Raw genomic sequence first — 19,263 nt, 5'->3', positions numbered from 1 at the left:
CTTAAACAGGGCAAAAAGAAATCAGTTTTTTCTTTCCCTATACTGTAATTGTGAAAACTAGTGGGAAACTTAAATTCTTCCCTACAATTCTTCACATATCAGACTATTGGATCTATATCTGCCTTTATTGGCATAACCAGGCAATTTGTGCATTGTCCTTGGTGGAGATTTATTTTGTTTTTTTTGGGTTTGCATGTAATAAACTTGTGGTCCTCAAGTTGTCTTGTGATGTGTTGGTTTGTCCTTTTTTAAAAATAATTGTTCACAAATTCAAACTGATTTCATCTTCAATATAAGAGAGAGGTGTATGTATTTATTATTGATTTCCAAACTTCCCAGGTTTCAACTGGTAATTTATTTTTCTGAGATTTTTTTTGTTCGTTTCCCAGGCCCATCCTGATATTTCTGTATATAAGGTTGCGTAGCTTGTGATTAAAGCATGGGGAAGCTTCACCTGCTTCAGTCCTGGTTCATATCTTTGTCAATGAGAGCTATTGTAACTGTTAATGTAATTGCCAATAAATGGAAAAGTGTCAGACTTGTGTCAGTTGTGGAATTTTGTTTTTGATTTGCCCCCAAAATGCACAGTCAATCCACTTCACAGAATATACTGTAAAGCGAATTGACAATATATGTATTATGGGTGAAATACGGAAGCCAATTGCGCACAGCAGTGTCCCACACGCAGTCATGGATTGAGTGACCAAATTGTTATTTTTTGGAAATTAATTTTTGAAGGCATTGATACCCCTGGAAAGTGATCTGCCAATCGACTACCAACTGGGTTCCTACTTACCGCTGAATAAACAGAGGCGTATGGAATAAGGAAACTCGCCTTAACGTTTGGCCCTGCCAGGAATCGAACCCAGGTCCTCTCGCTGGCGAGACGAGCTCGCCAACCAATACGCTACAAGTCTCCACCTGGGAAATAGCTGGAAAATACACGAGGAATTGAGCCTTGTGAAGGTAGCACAAGAAAATAATAAACATCACTTGGGTTAGAATTGGGTAAACATTCACATCTATTCCCACTCAGTGTGAGCTATAATTAACATTAATATACAATGTGCAAGCTCCCGCATGTCAGCATTTATCTTTGTATCACCTATGCACTAATTGTGACCCATGTTTTGATCTGACATTGATCCCTGGGATAAATATTTTTTTGTGTGTGGTTGCAACATTCAAGACCATTTGCTAATTATCAGTAGATCCTCTCTCTTATATACTTAGCCTGTGCAAAAGGATTTATTTTGCTGAAATTGATAGGACATGTAATTTAGAATCCCATCATTGAGGCTGTTAACGTAGATAGGAGGAAGAGCAATGGATCTGTGCCTGATCCCTGTGGAACTCTCCTAGTTCCTACTCCCTAATGTAAGAAATGTTCACTTATAGCCACCCTCAGGTTTCTATTTTCTAGTCAACTTCCCACTTATCCCTAATTATATCAGCTACTTAAATTGAAAGTAATTATGCCAGCACAGCTCACTGTTTAAATAAATTCAACAGACGAGAGAGGAAAACAAGAAGGATGTTAAAGTTATAATCATAATTTTGTTTTACTCTTGAGGTTATGATACGAGACTCTCCTCTGCTGCATGTGCTACCCCCACCCCACCCCCCCCCACCCAAAAAAAAAGTAAATAGGTGGTGGGGGGTGGCAGGGGAAGAATTATTCTCACCGAAAACATTAAACCAGGATTTCCAAACAATCTGGTAAATTGATTCTTTTGAGCAAGGCTTGACGTAGTTAAATAAATTGGAGATGTTTGCTCATCTGCAAGGCGCTTCCTACGATTTTAGGACCTCAGAACATCCGATCACTGGACCCACAATACACAAGACCTGTTTAAACTCTATACCCCTCATGTGTCTGTATCAATAGCGACTTGATATCGTTGCAGCGCTTCCCTTATTCCATGACTTTACCTACTTACCTTCACGGAGGTTTCTAACATGTTGTTGTTGTGGTGGGGAGGGGGGGGGGAAATAAAGTCACTTTATCCACATCTCCTGCTCTCCCTAGATCGTGCACCAAATATATAGGAAAAGAGGAGCAGAGGGAGGCCATTGAGCTTGTTCCACCAGTTTATGACATCTTTGCAGATATTTTAATCCCAGTGCACCTCTCTTTCGATACCCTTTAATACCACTACTATCTAAGCATCTGTCTAAGTCTCTTTTAAATATCCCTATTGATTCTACCACCTCAACTGCTTTCTGGGACAGAGTATTCCACATCTTCACAAGCCTCTGGGTGAGGAAATGCTTGTCAACCTCAGTTCTGACTGTCTCAGCTCTGAGTTTAAGGCTGTGTCCCCTTATGATGGATCCCTCCAACAGGAGGGAAGAGTCGTCCACTGTCTGACCTGTCGGTGGCTTTTCGTGGCACACTGCTTTGCGTAAATTGACTGCCGCCCTCACCCACAAAAATACACAGTCACTACGCTTAAAAAAAAAATAATAAATTGGTCGTTTCAATCCGCGACTGTCTGTGGGGACGCTGCTGTGCGCAATTGGCTGCCGCGTTTCGCCCGCAAATATACAGTCAATGCACTTTACAGCCTATTCTGTGAAGCGCTTTGAGACGTCGAGAAGATGTGAAAAGCGCGATATCAAATGCAAGGATTATTATTATCAGTAAATTCTGTGAAGCGCTTTAAGCCGCTTCCACGACGTGATAAGGCGCTATACGAAAATGCAAGTAAAACTGTATTACCAATTACAAACGAATGCACCTACTTGCTTTATAAAATGCAATATGCCTGTATGGTTTATGCCTCATCTCCTGCTGGAGGTTGGCAGTGACAGCTACAGTGTGTGTGTGTCTGTAAGAAGCTGTACATATTACGTGTCAGCCTGGCGCAGTGGCATCTCACAATAAACACAGTCACTCCGCTTTACAGTGCATGCTGTGCGAGATGCTTTGAGGCATCTCGACGCCATCCATGATCAGGGGCTAATATCGAACGCGACTATTATTATCATTATTAATAATTTTTCTTTTCGGAAGAATCGCTGGAGCAATAGGGTCCAATTCGTGCCTGACAGACAAACGTGTGCATTAATAATAATAACCACAATAACAACAACAACAAGATTCCATTTATAGAGCGCCTTTCACGTTGGGAGGACGTCCCAAGGAGCCGGACAGTTGGGTCAGGACCCGAGCCGGGGGGGAAATGGTCAGAGTGAGGGGAGGGAAGGAGGAGCGAGCGAGGAGGGGGTAGAGAGTCGAGAGGGGAGCTGAAGACACGGGTGCAATCAAACCACCTTCGTGACATTCAGTGAGCCAAGTATCTGCATCGTTTCTATGTAGCAAATGTTCTCTCTTAAAATTAAATAAAAATTAAAAATGAAGAAAAAAATGTTTTACATCTCTGCCTTACTCTCGGCCTCATCAAAAACAGTGGTGGATTGAAAATCCAATTGCAATTGAAAATAAAATTAAAAAAAAGTTGCTGATGGGAGTCACCACAGCAGCAATTTCAGCTCTTCAAGGAAATGCAGCTTTAAAGAAGACTACCATCTATATTGCAATATCTGCAGGACACCTGCCATCGATTTCAAGTCATCTGTACAGTTTAATGCAGAAACATTAAGCTTAAGTTTCTCAGTTAAGATTGCCTCGGTAGAATTGCTCCCATAAACAATTTCAGTCATCCAGTCTTCAGGTAGTAGGACCATTTCAGTTTATTCTTTTTCAAAGGCCACTGTTAAAGCATTTATCCTTTTTTAGTGCAATACAAAAAAAACACAAAAAAGCAACAAGAAAAAAAAAGCCTCCTTAGGCAAACGAAAGCAAGTTTACTGCTACATATACACAGAAGATAGAGTCCATGCAGCTGTTTAGCCATTAAAGGGACTGTGGCTTCAGCCGTCAGTGCATCAGTTCATGGTTTCATCCTCTTTTTTAGCCAGACTTGAATAGAAGGATAGCAACCTGACCCAGGTAAAAATAGATGAAATGTTTTGTCTCGTGTGTGACGTAACTGCCAAAGTTTCTGCCAACAATGCAGTGCCAAGTTGGATTATACTTCTTGTCAAACTCCTGTTTAAAAAAACAAGGGGTGGGGGGGGGTATAAATAAAGATAGAAAGGGGGAAAAAATGTTCAGTGCAAGTCACAAAATATTGACAATGTCACGTTGCATAAGCTACACTACAAAGATTTTTTTCTTAAAAAATGGCCATGCACATACACAATTGAAGCCAGATTAATAAAATGCAGGATTAACTGATCAGCATTAAGATAGTTAGATGGTATTGAGAGGGAAAACACAGTAACACAAAATATACCACCTTCCCTTCCATGCAACACATTTGTTAGTTTCTGTCCTTCTTTCATCCAATAATTATTGGCCAGTCCAGAGGACAAGATTCTGCAGCTATCGTTACATGTCAAGGTGCTATTCTCTGCATTCCTTTTCCCTCACCCAAAGCAGAAGGCTCCTTAACATTGGGACGTGTTCTAGTTATGCCTATAGGAGGCATTTCACACAATCACAACACTTAGTGAAAGTCAGAGAGGATAACAATTATCAGGCAAGTTAAAACTTCAGACCTCGAAGAGCATTATAAATGAATACCGGACTAGACGAGCGTTTTAAAAATTCAAACAACAATATCTAAAATTTGAACATCAAACCCCAGATAAAGGCAAGCCACGGGTACTTCTACTGTAAGCACCGATATCTCTTTCCCTGCCATAATCTGCCTGGTTCTTTCGCAACTCGTCCCAATTATAAAAAAAATTAAACGAAGGGCTGCTTCTATTGAACATCTATACATTTACTAGCTACTCAACACCAAGAAGCTCAAGATTGGTAATTGGTGAAAATGAAAGAGCTGGTGCAAAAAACTGCATCGGGTTTATTGCTATAGGCAAAGGGCACGTTTCGTGTCATACCTGGAGGTCAGGAAGATTGTCATTATATAATATTTTCTAATATACTATATATATGAAAAAGACATGTTCTTGTGCACAACTGCAGCATCAAAAGAGAAGTGTACAGATAGCTATCGGAAGATGGCCTCCTGTTTAAAAATGTAAAGATTAAGCAGGCTGCAGTTTACCTTTTTGATAAAGGCAGCAATATCCTTTTCAATGTTGTACTTCTCCATTGCTTGAGTTGCACAGTCTACTGCATCTTGCTGCATGTCTTCAGACATGTCAGCATTTTTGATTACGGCCTTCCTGTCAGACATGGTCAGTGCTGGTGTTTGCTGAGCCTGTCGAAGGACAGAGAGAGAGAGAATATAAGACCATGACTAACACAACCCAATGAGACTACATCACAGATTGGACATACATGTTACACACACACACACACTCGTGCGGTGCATAAGGCACCGTTTGTAGGGCACCGGGTTAAATGGCCAGTTATTTGATCGAGTTCCACAATCCCACTCAAGAACAATCTTGATCATAGTCCTGCAATCCAGCTGGAAGTTATTTAAAAGAAAACTTTTCCCCACTTTACTTGGAATACAAACGTTCAACTAACATATAATAAATACAGCACTCCCCCACCACCCCCATTCCCCACTGAAAAGACCAATCAATAATAAAACTGACTAGAAATTGAATCTCTCTTTGCAAGAAGGATAAAAGGGATTGACAATGAGGTGGGGAGCAATCAGTTACAGGACACCTCTATTGCCCCCCCCACCCCACCCCAGGTTCAGAGCAGAAGAATTCTAGTCTGTTGTGACTTCAAATACAGGTCAGTCATTGTGTTGCAGTCTTAACCAGGACAGGATGGGGAGATAAAGGAGGTGGGGGGCAGGGGGTGAGAGAGAGAGAGAGAGAGAGAGACATCAATACAACTAATAAAACAATATAAATTTGGAAATGGGCAAAAGGGCAATATTTAGAAGGGATATTTGGATTCCTTTGAATTTTATCTGGATCCTTCAGGAGTGATGCTCTCCTGAACCTCTCCAGTGTTATCTGAAAGGTTGGATCAAACTGATAGGATTCTTTCAGAGATTCTGTCCAGTGGATTTGAAGGTGGAGCCCTCCATTTCTGCAGTGGATTTTTTTTTTGGGGGGGAGGGGGAGGGAGTGGGTGGGTGGGGGAAGGGAAGGGAAGAGAGAGAGAGAGGAGGGGAAAAAAGAGAGAGAATCTCAGAAATCCTGGACCAAGAAATGGCTTTTTAAAACAAAACACGTTCTCCACCCCCACCCCCACCCACCCACCCACCACCACCCCACCCCCTCCTCCTCTCCCTGACCATCCACCTGGAAAAATAAAAGAGAAGCCAACAATTTGTCAGCCAATAAATATAATCTGGTGCAATTTACAAGAATTATCTCCTCCCAACCCCCCCCCCCCCACCCACCCCCCCTCTCTCTCTCTCTCTCCCCCTCTCCCCCCCCCCCCATCACCACCACCAAAAAAAAGGTGGTTGCAATCCACCTTTTTGCAAGATTGCTGGGTGGAGAGTGCAATAAAACGAAGCACTTAAACAAAAAAAAACAAAAGTGGGGGGGGGGGGGGGGGGGATTGTTGCTAGTTTTGTTGTCATAAAACAGATCAAATTCAAATAAACAAACCCCCAAAAAAACAAAATAAATAAATAAATAAATTAAATAAATTAAATAAGGAGCAATTTCAAACCCCCCCCAAAAAAAAAAATATTATGCAATTGTGTGGAGAGACCAAACCGCATAACTGCAGTCTGTCCAATTACGTGCGTTTTTTTTTAAACCAATGACACCTTGAAAACACCAGCCTGGGGGGGGGGGGGTAAAAAAAATAACCCCCCCCCCCAACCCCCAACCACACACACACACACACTTTAGGTCATTCAGAAAGGGAACACACATCAAATGCAAAGGGGGGGCTTCCTTCCTAAAATATAATAGGTTATGCAATGAAGCTAGAAAAAGGGGTTGGGGGGGTGGGGAGGGGGGGGGGAGAGGAAAGAGATGGAGAGAGGAGAGGAGAGGAGGGGGGGGGGAAAGGTAAAAAAAAAAGCATGCATTCAAAGGAAATGATCTCACCTTCCCAGTACCAAGAGCACAGTCTCTCCTCCCTCTCTGTGTGGCTTCCCTGATGCGATCTGCTCTGTGTCTCTCTCTCTCTGTGTGTGTGTGTGGGGAGGGGGGGGGGCAGTCCTCCCCTCTTATCCCTCCCTCAAATGCAACCCCATCCCCTCCGCAATGGCTGAGCTAAGTGTCTCTTCCATTGGCTGAGGCCGGGCTGCTCTGCCTGTGTGTGCATTTTCCCCTGGCTGCTGTGTGTCTGCATCTTGTTTCAACCCACAATGCAAGGAGACCGGTCAAAGTAAACTTCCACAACCCCCCCACCCTACCCCCCCCCACCCCACCACCCCCACACCATCCCACCATCACCATCACCGCCAACCCCAACATCTTCAGGCAGCAACTCCCCGACTTCGCCCCCGGAATTGATTTATTTGTGCGCGCGGACCGTCCAAAGACGAACGCAGCGGCTAATTTGTGCACGGCCATGTCCCCCCCCACACCCACCCACCCACCCACCCACCACGAGCAACGGCAGCAACGACGACGACGACAAGATTGCATTCGCGTCGCGCCTTTCACGTCGGGAGGACGTCCCAAGGCGCTGGACGGAGTGCAGCGTTTCAGCGAAACGCTCGTCGAACGTTTTGGTTTGGATGCTCTTCAGCAGAGTGATGAGTTTCCCCTTCATCCTTCAGACGGGATATTAAACCAAGGTCCCATCTGCCCGGTCAGGTGGACATTAAAGATCCCTTGGCACGACTTCCAACATTGAATCCAATCATTATTATTAAATGGTTACACGACTTCCGCAAACCCCTTATCTGTGAACAGGGGCCAGACAAACAGTGGGACACGCAATTTACTCAGTCGAATGGGGAAACATGAATTTGAATTGATGGATTTCAATGCAGTGCCTGGAATAACAATGTATCTCTGGCGAGTAACAATCTCAAAACTCCTAAAGTGCCACTTTCACTACACTTTGTCAAAAGCAGAGAAAAAAAGAAACTGGAAAAAAATGCACTGACTGATACACTTGGAAGTCTGCAACTATGTAGTGTATGTGCAGCAGAGTTGGATGTGTTCCATTGGAAGATTTGTTCCTTTACGTTAACATTGATTTAATTATGCTTCAGTGAATAAAACAACAAGAAATTACACTTGCCTCGCACCTTTCACAGCCATGTCCAGAGATGTATTGCTGTTTGGGCAATAGGGTAAGAATCTGCACTGTGACTCGAGAATATTTCACTGGCAGAAGTAATGGTGGCAATCAATGTGCTTTTTACACAATTAAATATTGGTTTACGGAATTCAGGTTCAGTACAATATCTTTTTGAGAAATTCAGGTTTGGTACAAAACCTAGTAATAAAGTAAGAGTAACAATCATACTGTGAACATCACAGAAACAGGACATAACACGAGAGAGAGGCTGTTTCATTTTATTGCCAATATCCCCCCCCCAGAGATTCTTCCATATTATCTTTGCCACTAATGTGATACCGTTAGTGAAATCCATGATGAATATTTTCAATCACGGATTGGAATGAAGGTATATTTATAATAAAAATCCACATATATAGAGAAATCAGAGAATATAATGCTTTATAGATTCCAAGGGACAGTAGAGGCATATACATGCTGCTTAAGACGCATGACCATTATAATAATAGCAATAATAAAAGTACTTGCATTTAATAAGGTGACTTATCACATCTTCGAGACATCTCAAAGCACTTCACAGGATTTACAGTAGAGTGTAGTGACTATGAATTTTTAGGTCTATTGTATTTAATACACAAATCAGAAACTATTGAAACTTAGCACCTTAAGGAATAACATTCTTCCTAAATTAAATAATAGTGATAATAATAGTTGCATTTGATAACAGCGCCTTATCAGGTCGATAAAATATCTCAAAGTGCTTCACAGGATATTCTGTAAAATGGTATGAGCGACTATTTATATTTTGTGGCTCACATGAAAACAAATGAGAAAATGTTGCTCCTGTGATATCTGTGCAGTGTTTGCCTTCAAATACATGGTGTTGCACAAGCAACACTATGTTCACCATAGTACAATAAAGTTAAGTCCTGTGAAGTACCTTGAGATGTTTTGACAATGTGATAAGGCCCTATATCGAATACAAGTATTATTATTATTATTGTTGTTTTGTAAGGACTGAATATTTGTCAAGCAGTGCAACACAAGATTAATAAAAATAATCATAATAATCCTTGCATTTGATACAGCCCCTTATTACGTTGTTTAAGATGTCTCAAAGTGCATCATAGGACACACTGTAAAGTGGATCGATTGTGTTTTTAGTGGAAGAAACATGGCAGCCAGTTCGCCCAGCAAAGTCCCACAAACAACCATGGAGTGAGTGACCAAGTATAAATGGAAAAGGATTAAGTGGATGAAGAATAGATACTTATCTTAATATAGAACATTTCATATGAATCCCTGCCTATTATCCCATCACAAGAAAAAAGAATAAATGATCTGCATACATATGGTGAATATTAAATACTTATCGAAGACATCTTTTATGAATTTTTCCGAATGAAAATAGCATGTTAAAAATAAATCTGATTTTAAAGCGGCACTTTCTTTGCTGTGGGGAAGGAGAGCACCAGGAACAAACAGACTTACGTGAGTTGAATGACAGCACGTCAATGATGCGCGAGCAACGCAATGGACCCCATTTCAATGCTTCACTGCTTTTAAGTGTTTGGCGAACAAAAAAAAAAGGCACATCTGCCAAATGCTCGATGAACACTGTGCCCCTTTAAGACCCACTGACTGGAGTCTTGCAGTCCTCCATCCCTCAGTCTCTGGCTGATGCCAGCCAAGGGGATGCCCTCAGGCAGCTTCCGTTTCCTATTGATGCTCTCATTGTGCGATGTTGTCTGTTACCAGTGGTTTTGTATCCCTTTCTGTCTTAAACCCTTGGGATGTCCTCCCTACGTGAAAGGCGCTGTACAAATGTAATCTTGTTGTTGTTAAACATTTTTTGTAGCTCAGTCTCTCCGCCACGTTCTTACCGAGGAACATGTAATGAGAAAGGCGAGTCTTGACAACACAATTGGCATATGGTAGATGGCTTAGGTTGCTGTGGTCTCTTTTGAGGATAATATATTATAAGCGCTCTTTAAAGCTTAACACGCCTCCGGGACAAGTGTTACAATGGCCTTTGTGTTATTTTAGCAATAAATAATATTTGTCAGTGACTTGGGAGGGAAGGGGAATGGCTCCATTCTAGTGCTCATTTGAAATTTTAGGGATTGAAACAAATGTCAATTTTGGTACACTGGAAGAGTACTGGACTATGACACATGGAGCATGCTGTGTTTGGTACAATATGCTCTGGGACATACTCTAGTACAAATAAAGTTTGACACTGCTTGTATCGGTTACAAAGAAAAAGGAAAGTTGCAAAGCAAATCCTTTTTATAACAGCCCCTTGATTAAATTACTTGCATCTCTACTGAATTACTATGTGCAAAGATGTACACTGTTTATGCTGATTCCCAGGAATCAGGTGCAGATTATTCCTTAGGATATGTGCTATCAACAATTAAGACTCAAAAGAGGTAAAGACTGACTCATCTATGGTTTGCAATGTTTTTGTAAAAATGAAAATTGGATATGTTGTTAAGCTGTCACAATGTTTTTTATCTCACATTGGGGATTGAGATAACAGCTAACGAGTTTATCAAATTTTCCTTTTGTAGTTTGTGACATTATCTAAAACCTATCATCAGGATGAATTTTTGCCTTTTGGTTACACCTGGTTATTTCTATTCTCCGTTATCATTGAATGTGTTACACTCTGGGACTCTACTGCGGGTGAAGGGTGCTATATTAATGCAAGTTGTTGTTACAAGGTGTGAGATCTCTTGAGTACAAATGTGAACATGAGCAAGTTAGGTTTAAATTGTTTTCAAAATATACCACTTTTTTAATAAATAACTTTCCTCTCGTCTTTCAAGGTGCTGAGTCATGCTGGGGGTACTTGAAAATTTGTAACAGAATCTCTCTTGTACTCCCTGCATTTAGTATTAGTGCCTTTCATGTCGAAATGATGTCTCTCAGAGCTTCACAGGATTTACTGTGCACTTATAATAATAGTAATAATAATCCTTGCATTTGATATCGTGCTTTATTATGTCATTGAGATGTCACAAAGTGCTTCACAGGATATACTGCAAAGTGGATTGTGTATTTTGTGGGCGAACACAGCAACCAATTTGCGAAGAGCAATGTTTCACAAGACAGCCATGACGTAAAGTGACCAATTTTGTCCCGGGGACTGCTGGCCTGAGGAGAGAAAAACTCCCTTCACTTTCCAACTTGTGTGGTAGGATCTTTAACATCCACCTGAGCAAACGTCTCATCCGAAGGATGGCACCTCCGATAATGTAGCTCATCCCCAACACTGCATTGGTGGGAGTTTCAGCGTAGATGATGTGAGTTCAATGTCAAGACTTGGGGCTCAAAATCCACATTTTATCTCCGAGGCCACTCCTCGTGTATCGTGTGACAGGCAATTTAACCATTGGAGAAACTGCCATTGCTAACCCGTTGTTGCTTTGCCCGAAAAACAGGCGATTTGACTTATTAATAACGATCCTTACATTTGATACACTCCCTATCATGCCGGGAGGACGTCTCGAAGCGCTTTAGTGCTCCGAGACGCTGTTCCTGTGCAACGACCGCTTATATAAATGCAAGTTGCTGTTGGCGTCTTATTGATATTCAATAAGAATATCGTCGAGGCGGGATTTCAATGGATATACGGTTCCGCTGCTGCTGCGCGCAATTGGCTGCCGCGTTTCGCCCACAAAATATACAGTCGATTCACTTTACAGTGTATTCCGCGAAGCGCTTTGAGACGTCTCGAAGACGTGATGAGGCTCTGCATCAAACGCCAGGACGATGATGATTATTATTATTAAAGTAATACTTTTAAAAATAGTAATCTGGTCACTCAATCCACGACCGTGTTTACGGCCGTCCCCCAACCCGAGCCACGCCCACCATCCCCGCTGTTCCGAGCGCTCCGAGACGCTACCCTGCGCGGAGGGCGTTATGTTAAGCGCTCGTCGTCGTCGTCGACTGTTGACGATCGGCTGCCGCGTTTCGCCCCACAAAATACACAGTCACTACGCTTTACGGTGTATTCCCGCGAAGCGCTTTGAGACGTCTCGAAGGCGCAGAGAGAGAGAGTGATTGAGTGACTGAAAGAGTGAGTGACTGAGAGAGTGAGACTGAGAGAGTGAGTGAGTGTGAGAGAGTGAGAGAGTGAGTGAGAGAGAGTGACTGAGAGTGAAAGAGAGGGAGTGAAAGAGTGAGTGAGAGAGAGTGACTGAGAGTGAGAGGGAGTGAGAGAGTGAGTGACTGAGAGAGTGAGTGAGTGAGAGAGAGACTGAGAGTGAGAGAGAGAGCGAGAGAGGGGGAAAGCGAAAGAGAAACTCCTGCAAAGAAAAACCACACCACGTGCGACAGACAAACCCGAGGGACGACATCATCATCATCATCATCTCCCTCTGCGGCGTCACCCTCCTCCTCGACCCCTTCACCCACGCAGAGCAGCCCGTGTCAGTCCGCTTTTTTTAAAAAAATTAAAAAAAATTTAAACCCCCCCCCTCCCCACGCACACCCCCACCCACCCAGACCCAATTGCTCCAATCGTCACAAAGAGAAATCTTGAAGCGTTTCCCAGCAGAGGGGCGTTCGAGAGGGCAGGACTCTTTTTCGGGGGGAGGGGCGGGAAGGCGAGCGGTGGGTGGGGGGGGGGGGTCTTTTTTGTACGCGTGCGCCAGAGTGAGCCGGCACTGGCGGGAGTCGGAACTACTTTCCGTTGCGCCGCTCGGAGACGAGAGAGAGAGAGAGAGAGCGCCGTCGCCGCCGCCATTTTGCAGCAATTTTGGGGGAAAAGCGGAGGACGGACGGACAGACGGACGGACCGACCGACCGCGGCTCGGGCATAAGAGAGAAAGAGTGTGTGTGTGTGTGTGTATATATATATAAAAAACACAAGAGCGTGGGCTTTGTGCGTGCGGTTTTTTTTTCCCGCCCTCTTGCGTTTAGGGCAGTTTTTTTTTCGTGTGTGTGAGGGGGGAGGAGGAGGAGGAGGCGATTTAACCCTCTCCTCGCGAGAGAGTCGAGTTGAGTGAGAGGAGAAGAGGAGGAGAGAGAGAGAGAGAAGAAAATACTTAATTTAAATCTCGCTCGGTCTTGCTGGGTCTCGTCGATTTCGCTGATCGTTATTCTTTGTTTAACTTTTTTTAAAAAAAATTAACCCCCCCCTCCTCCTGCCCAAAGTATATATATATATATTTATATAAAATATATTTATATATATATATATATAATATATATTTTTTTGCGCGTGAGAGGGAGCGAGAGAGAAAAAAAACTCCTCCTCCCGCCTAAAATACACGCGGACCAGCCGAGGTGGGAGTGATTTTTTTTGGGGGGTGTGGAGGGAGGGGAGAGAGTGTGTGTGTGTGTGTGTGCGCGCGTGTGGGGCTGTTGTAAAGTGAGTGTGTGAGAAAGAAAAGAGAGAGAGAGAGAGAGAGAAGGGGGGGGGGAGGAAGAAGAAAAAAAAGAGAGAGGGAGGGGGGGAGGGAGAGAGAGAGAGAGAGAGAGAAGCGCCATTTCTCAGGCCGAATGTCGGTCGGCGTGATCCGAGGCCCGGCGGGCAACAACGACTGCCGCATCTACGTGGGTAACCTGCCGCCCGACATCAGGACCAAAGACATCGAGGACGTCTTCTACAAGTACGGCAGCATCAGGGACATCGACCTGAAGAACCGCCGGGGAGGCCCGCCCTTCGCCTTCGTGGAGTTCGAGGATCCACGGTATGGATTATAAACCTCCCCCCCCCCCTCTCTCTCTCTCCCTCCCTCCCCTGCTGCCCTGCCACCTTCTCCCATTCCCACCCACCACCGCCACCGCCGCTCTCCTCCCTTCAGTCTCTTCACCCCCTGATCTCCGCTTTCTCTCTCCCTTTCTCTCTCTTCATTTCTTTCCTTTATTTTAATTCCACCACCTCCTCCTCCTCCTCCTTCCCCCCCCCACCCCACCACGGTTTGGCGAAGTTTGCGAGGTGTGTGTGTGTGTGTCTCTCTCCATATATATATATATGTGTGTGTGTATGTCAATATAGACATACGTGGCCTTAACGTGGGCTGCTTTGAGTTTGTTGTAGGGAGGAAAGGAAGGTTTTTAAAAAAAGTGTGTGGGGGGGGGGGGGGGGGAGAGCGGTTAACCTTCAGCGCACATGCTGCTGAAAGAGAGTACATGCTCGGGTGCTTTTCGGATAAAACACTTGCCTCTCCTTCTCTTCTTATCCCGCCCCAGCAAACAGACAAAACAAATAAACAAAACAACAAGAAAGCACGGCCCCGGAGCAATGAGCAGAGGGTCCGATCCAGTTTTTAATCGCAGTTACAAGTGGGAATTTCTTCCTTGTAAGGCTCGGCGTGAAGATATTCTTGTTTCTCCTCTTATACACACACACACAGAGAGAGAGAGAGTTGGTCTCCCTTCCCCTCCATTACCTGTAAATTATTTATCCGCCAAAAGCGTCTGGTTTTGAAAGGGACTATTGATGGAAGTTCAAGGCTGCGTTTGAAGTTTATTTTTTATATATATATAAAAAAAGGCGCACTTTAAGATTCAACGTGTTTGCGTGTGCGTGCGTGTGTGTGTTTTTTTTATATATATATATACGTAGATTTGTACAGACCATCCTCCCGCGCGTTTGTTAATCTGTAGGCTTTTCCAGTCAGGTGTCTTTTCTTTTTAGAAACGTTTTCAGTTGCACATGGTCTCTGGTTAATCGCCATTTTGCTGCAAAAGGAAACGACGCCACGCAAGCCTTTGTTGGCGCGCTTATGTTGCTACAAACATATGAACAAGACAAGGAAATAATCCTGGATATGCCCATATACGTTTGCTCTACATAGAAATTTCATCATTAAATAACTTTATAGATGAGTAAATAACTCAATTTCAATACAAGGCTGTAATTTCTCTAATTCCTGGTTTTGGCACACCTGGAGTTTTGAGGAACACGTGGGGACCAAAATATTTATTTTTTTATGAATTGACCACGTTTATTAATTGAGCTTTGTAAACTTATCAATGTGGAGCTTTTTTTTGTGTGTTTTATACGAATGTATGAATCAAACGATTATGTTTGTTGTATTTTCAGGGATGCAGAAGATGCTGTGTACGGTCGAGATGGTTACGATTATGATGGCTATCGGCTGCGTGTAGAATTTCCACGGAGTGGTCGAGGAACTGGAAGAGGGGGTCCCGGTGGAGGACCAAGGGCAAGATATGGACCCCCCTCCAGGCGCTCAGAATACAGGGTGATAGTTTCTGGTAAGGTGAAATGTCAGGGTAGTTTTTTTTAATAAAAAGTTTATGTGGTGCTTTCTCAGGGTACCTTCAATGTAGAGTGGTTGTTTTTCAGGACTTCATCCATGTATTTCGCTTACAAACTACGGTCAATTCACCTTACAGTATATTCTGTGAAGCACTTTGAGACGTCTCGAAGATGTGACAAGGCGCTATATCAAATGCAATGATTATTATATAAGATTATTATTGTTTTTTTCAGGGCTTCCTCCAAGTGGTAGTTGGCAGGATTTGAAAGATCACATGCGGGAAGCAGGTGATGTATGTTACGCTGATGTTTTCCGTGATGGAACTGGTGTCGTGGAGTTTGTTCGCAAAGAAGATATGAATTATGCAGTGCGAAAACTGGATAACACAAAATTTCGATCTCACGAGGTATGTCACCTAATTTTGCTAACCTTACAGATGATGATTAAGAGCCATAACCAATCCATTTGGAGTTTCAGGTAAGGCAAAAGTGGCTGAAACTGATGGCTTGAGCAAATCGTCTTCTGTGTGTGCCTTAAAAAGACCGTACTGAGAAGAGTGGATTTTGACTTTTAGTGTCAGTGTAACACAGTATGTTAATTTCTACCATATCCAATTTGTGATTGTAATCCACTCCCAAACATAAAGATTTAATGGAAAACCACCATTGGTAGAAAATCTAGCATTGAGTGGAGTGAGTGTTGGGCCTAAATAGACTAGATTCTTAAACACAGAAGGTTCAACTGATGTAGAATTAGCCTTATTCAGTGGGTTTCCTGAGTGACTTTTTTTTTAAAGCGGTGAAAATTTCTCTTCACGTATTTAATAGGGAGAAACAGCATATATCCGTGTGAAAGTTGACGGTCCAAGAAGTCCGAGCTATGGAAGATCACGTTCACGTAGCCGCAGTCGAAGCAGAAGCCGTAGCCGAAGTCGCAGCAGAAGCCGTAGTTACTCTCCCAGACGAAGCAGAGGATCTCCCCGCTACTCGCCCCGTCAAAGCAGATCACGCTCGCGTAGTTAGATCTTAAGCCAATGCTGGAATTCCTTGTAGTACTACACCACTCTTTCCTTATAGAATTGATTCTTTTTTTAAAAAAATACACGTTAATTAGTTTTATTCAAGTTTACTACAGAATTTAAATTGTCTGATATCCATACAAAGAGGGTTTCTTCTCTTCATTGTTAACATTCCCTCCTCTATCGTTGCTAAGGTCTAATTTTTAATTGTATAGAGAGAGTAGGTTTGGAGTTTGACCGGAAGTTTTCAGGAATGGTGTCAACACAGACTGATTAACAGTAAACTTGCAGTAATGTGTTAATGTTTATAGTTCATTTGAATAAGTCCTAATGTAAGATTCGTAGGAGGCTATGTAGATAGGACTGTTGTGAAACTTGTTTGTGAAAACCTTGTGTTGTACCTTATCTTACCTTTTCATGTATCTTCCTATAGACATATCTCAACTGAGGATGGATTAAGCATTCTTTGGATTAAAGGATTGTGGAGCTCATTTCAGTCATATTAGGAATGTCAAACCGTGTCTAATTGGAGGAGGAGGAGGAGGAATCTGATCATTTATGGAGGCAATGGTATGACTCCAAGTGCTATTGTCACAATTGAACTTGGCAGTATTGAAGCTGTGCTCTTTTGTACAAGTGGTTGTATAAACACAAACTATGGTGTTACTGTGCCCTGTTACAATGTTCAGTGTGGCATCAATACTGCTGAGCTTGCATGTTCTGTGTGACTAGTCTGGCATTGGTTTTCACCATTTTGAACAGAAGTCCTATTGGTAAAGCTTTTTTAAAGAAAACTTAAAAGTAAAATTGCTGTCTTTCAGCAGAGTTTGGTTACCTTGATCAAACATTTATCAATCTAGTTTGTAATGCAGTTAAGTGGTGATTACATAAACAGTAGAACTCAGTTACTAGATTTCATATGGTAACTAAAATGAAGGTGTCAACAAAAGTAAATACTGCACCCGTAAATTTTGTTAACTGAAGTGAGTGTGTAGTAATGCTATCAGGGCTTGATTCAATATTCACTAGTCCAACATCTGGTAGCTTTTAAATAAAATCTCTTGCATATGACATTGGAGCAATATTTAGGACTTGCATTAATGTAGCCAAGTATGATTGTATTATCTCTTATCAGGTGTTACCATAACTGGTCTGCTATGATGTTGGGTTAGTGAATAATTTAACTACAATAGTAAGGCAGCGTTTTAATAGTGTTGTGAAAATTCTTGTTGAACCGTGTAACACCGTTCACATTGACTGTGGGGGTGTGAATACAGTTTATGCTGTTCATCTGCCAAAAGTTGTGTAAATATTGGCCACGATGACAGCTGTAACTGTCACATCCCATATATACTTTATTGTTCGTAGTATCTAACGTTTGCCTCCTTTTTTGGTTTTGCTGGTTATTAAAGGTTTGGATTGGAGAGGGCTCATTGGATCCCAATCCTTGGAGCTGGATCTTTGGATTCAATTCATTGTGAGGATAGGATAGGGAGGATCATAACATGGATTCATGGAGCGGGATCAAATTACCAGGAGCTGTAGGAGTGGATTCCTGCCCCAATCAAACCGCACATTTGGATTTTTTTTCCCTCTTTTTTCCCCCCACCCCCCCTCCCCAAAAGACCCTAATTGGCTATTTCAAAAAAAGTCTTCCTTTTTTATTTTATTTTTGTCAGTTGGAGTCCAATGGATGGCCCCCATGGGATTGGGCTTTTTTTTTTGCTTTTTTTTTAAACGAAGTGAAAACCAGGAACCGGGAGAGGTACGCAGAAGCAATCAATCTCCTTGGACGGATTCGGCATTCAGGATTTGGTAACAATTTAAGAAGGGTGCTACCTTATTTTTTTGTAAGCAATTATTAATTAATGGGGTATTTTGCTTTTTAAAAAAAATGATAAACAATTGGCTTTGCTTACCAAAATTAATGATTAAGGGAATAGATAAAATTGGCTAATTTGGGGCCAAAAAGATAACTTCCTGCTCATAGTTTTAATGTTTAACCTCCGTTTTGACAATAAATTCTTTTTTTACATGCATACTTGGAGTTTGTGATTATTTTGTGAACAGTAGTTTTTACCTTGCATTTTGTGTAACTAGTCAATCTTAAGTAATCATAATACTGTTCACAGTAGAATTCCTTGTTAATGACTTGGATTTTATATATTCCCCTTCACTTAGTTGTACTATCGCATATATCCTACTTTTTGGTTATTTGATAATTGATCCCCTATATGTGAAAGTGTGGTACTGGATTTAAGTCTGCTGGTACACAGTTGGAATGAAACGGCTAACCAAAAAAAAATACACATTAGCTGTGACATGATTTGTTTAATTACTTTCACAACTTAATTGACTGAAGTTTATTTTTTTTGTTAAATACTGTTTCCCACTGTTTACTATAGTGTGGTAGAACGTATTCCTACTTTCTCATTGTTTGTTTTCACAAACAGATCAATTGCTGGAGCAATGTTGATTTCTAAAACTAAAGCCAGGATTGAGAGGTTTCAGATTTTCAACTTTTTCACTCTGGAAAATAGTTCTGTATTAAAAGGAAGGAAAACTGTGCAGTGCTGATGTGACAACTAATGGCAGCACTTATGCATTTGAAAGGTACTGTAGAGACATCTAGTGGTTTAAGCAAGATCATTTGGTATGGTTTGTACGTTCAGCAGTTCAGACATTTCTGATTTTCTTGCAACGTTTATTACACCTGTCCTGTAACATTGCAGATGATTTGAAAGTGACCAGAAGATGCAGTAAACCAGCTGACAAGAGTGTAAGATGAGTAAACTTGGTGAGCAGAAAAATGTTGTGAAATTTAATAAAGGATCAACAAAGTC

General features: G+C 42.2%; 2 protein-coding genes across 2 annotated transcripts; one reads left to right on the top strand and one right to left on the bottom strand.

Annotated features, from left to right (window-relative positions):
- Positions 1 to 3,680: 3,680 nt before the first annotated feature.
- LOC103183324 (dynein light chain 2, cytoplasmic) lies at positions 3,681 to 7,080 on the bottom strand. The gene is made up of 3 exons (XM_042338632.1): positions 7,012 to 7,080; positions 5,079 to 5,234; positions 3,681 to 4,054 (listed from the first exon to the last, which is right to left on the bottom strand). The coding sequence occupies exons 2-3, from the start codon at positions 5,208 to 5,210 to the stop codon at positions 3,917 to 3,919; spliced, it is 270 nt and encodes an 89-aa protein (XP_042194566.1). The 5' UTR covers positions 5,211 to 5,234; positions 7,012 to 7,080; the 3' UTR covers positions 3,681 to 3,916.
- Positions 7,081 to 13,621: 6,541 nt separating this feature from the next.
- srsf1b (serine and arginine rich splicing factor 1b) lies at positions 13,622 to 19,263 on the top strand. The gene is given in 6 exon segments (XM_007900738.2): positions 13,622 to 13,866; positions 15,225 to 15,397; positions 15,636 to 15,808; positions 16,230 to 16,304; positions 16,306 to 16,990; positions 17,833 to 19,263. Coding segments are annotated over 5 exon segments (738 nt in total). The 5' UTR covers positions 13,622 to 13,675; the 3' UTR covers positions 16,432 to 16,990; positions 17,833 to 19,263.

This window comes from Callorhinchus milii, unplaced genomic scaffold, assembly GCF_018977255.1.
Source record: "Callorhinchus milii isolate IMCB2004 unplaced genomic scaffold, IMCB_Cmil_1.0 Scaffold10, whole genome shotgun sequence".
Lineage (NCBI taxonomy): Eukaryota > Metazoa > Chordata > Chondrichthyes > Chimaeriformes > Callorhinchidae > Callorhinchus > Callorhinchus milii.
This window is presented reverse-complemented; position numbering and strand designations above follow the sequence as displayed.

What these genes read in the sequence shown, in the direction of transcription:
- LOC103183324 (XM_042338632.1), bottom strand. Translation starts at nt 5,210, where the DNA reads ATGTCTGACAGGAAGGCCGTAATCAAAAATGCTGACATGTCTGAAGAC. An exon ending in TTGCTGCCTTTATCAAAAAG is followed by an intron (nt 4,055 to 5,078) that starts GTAAACTGCAGC and finishes TTTTTTAAACAG; the next exon opens with GAGTTTGACAAGAAGTATAA.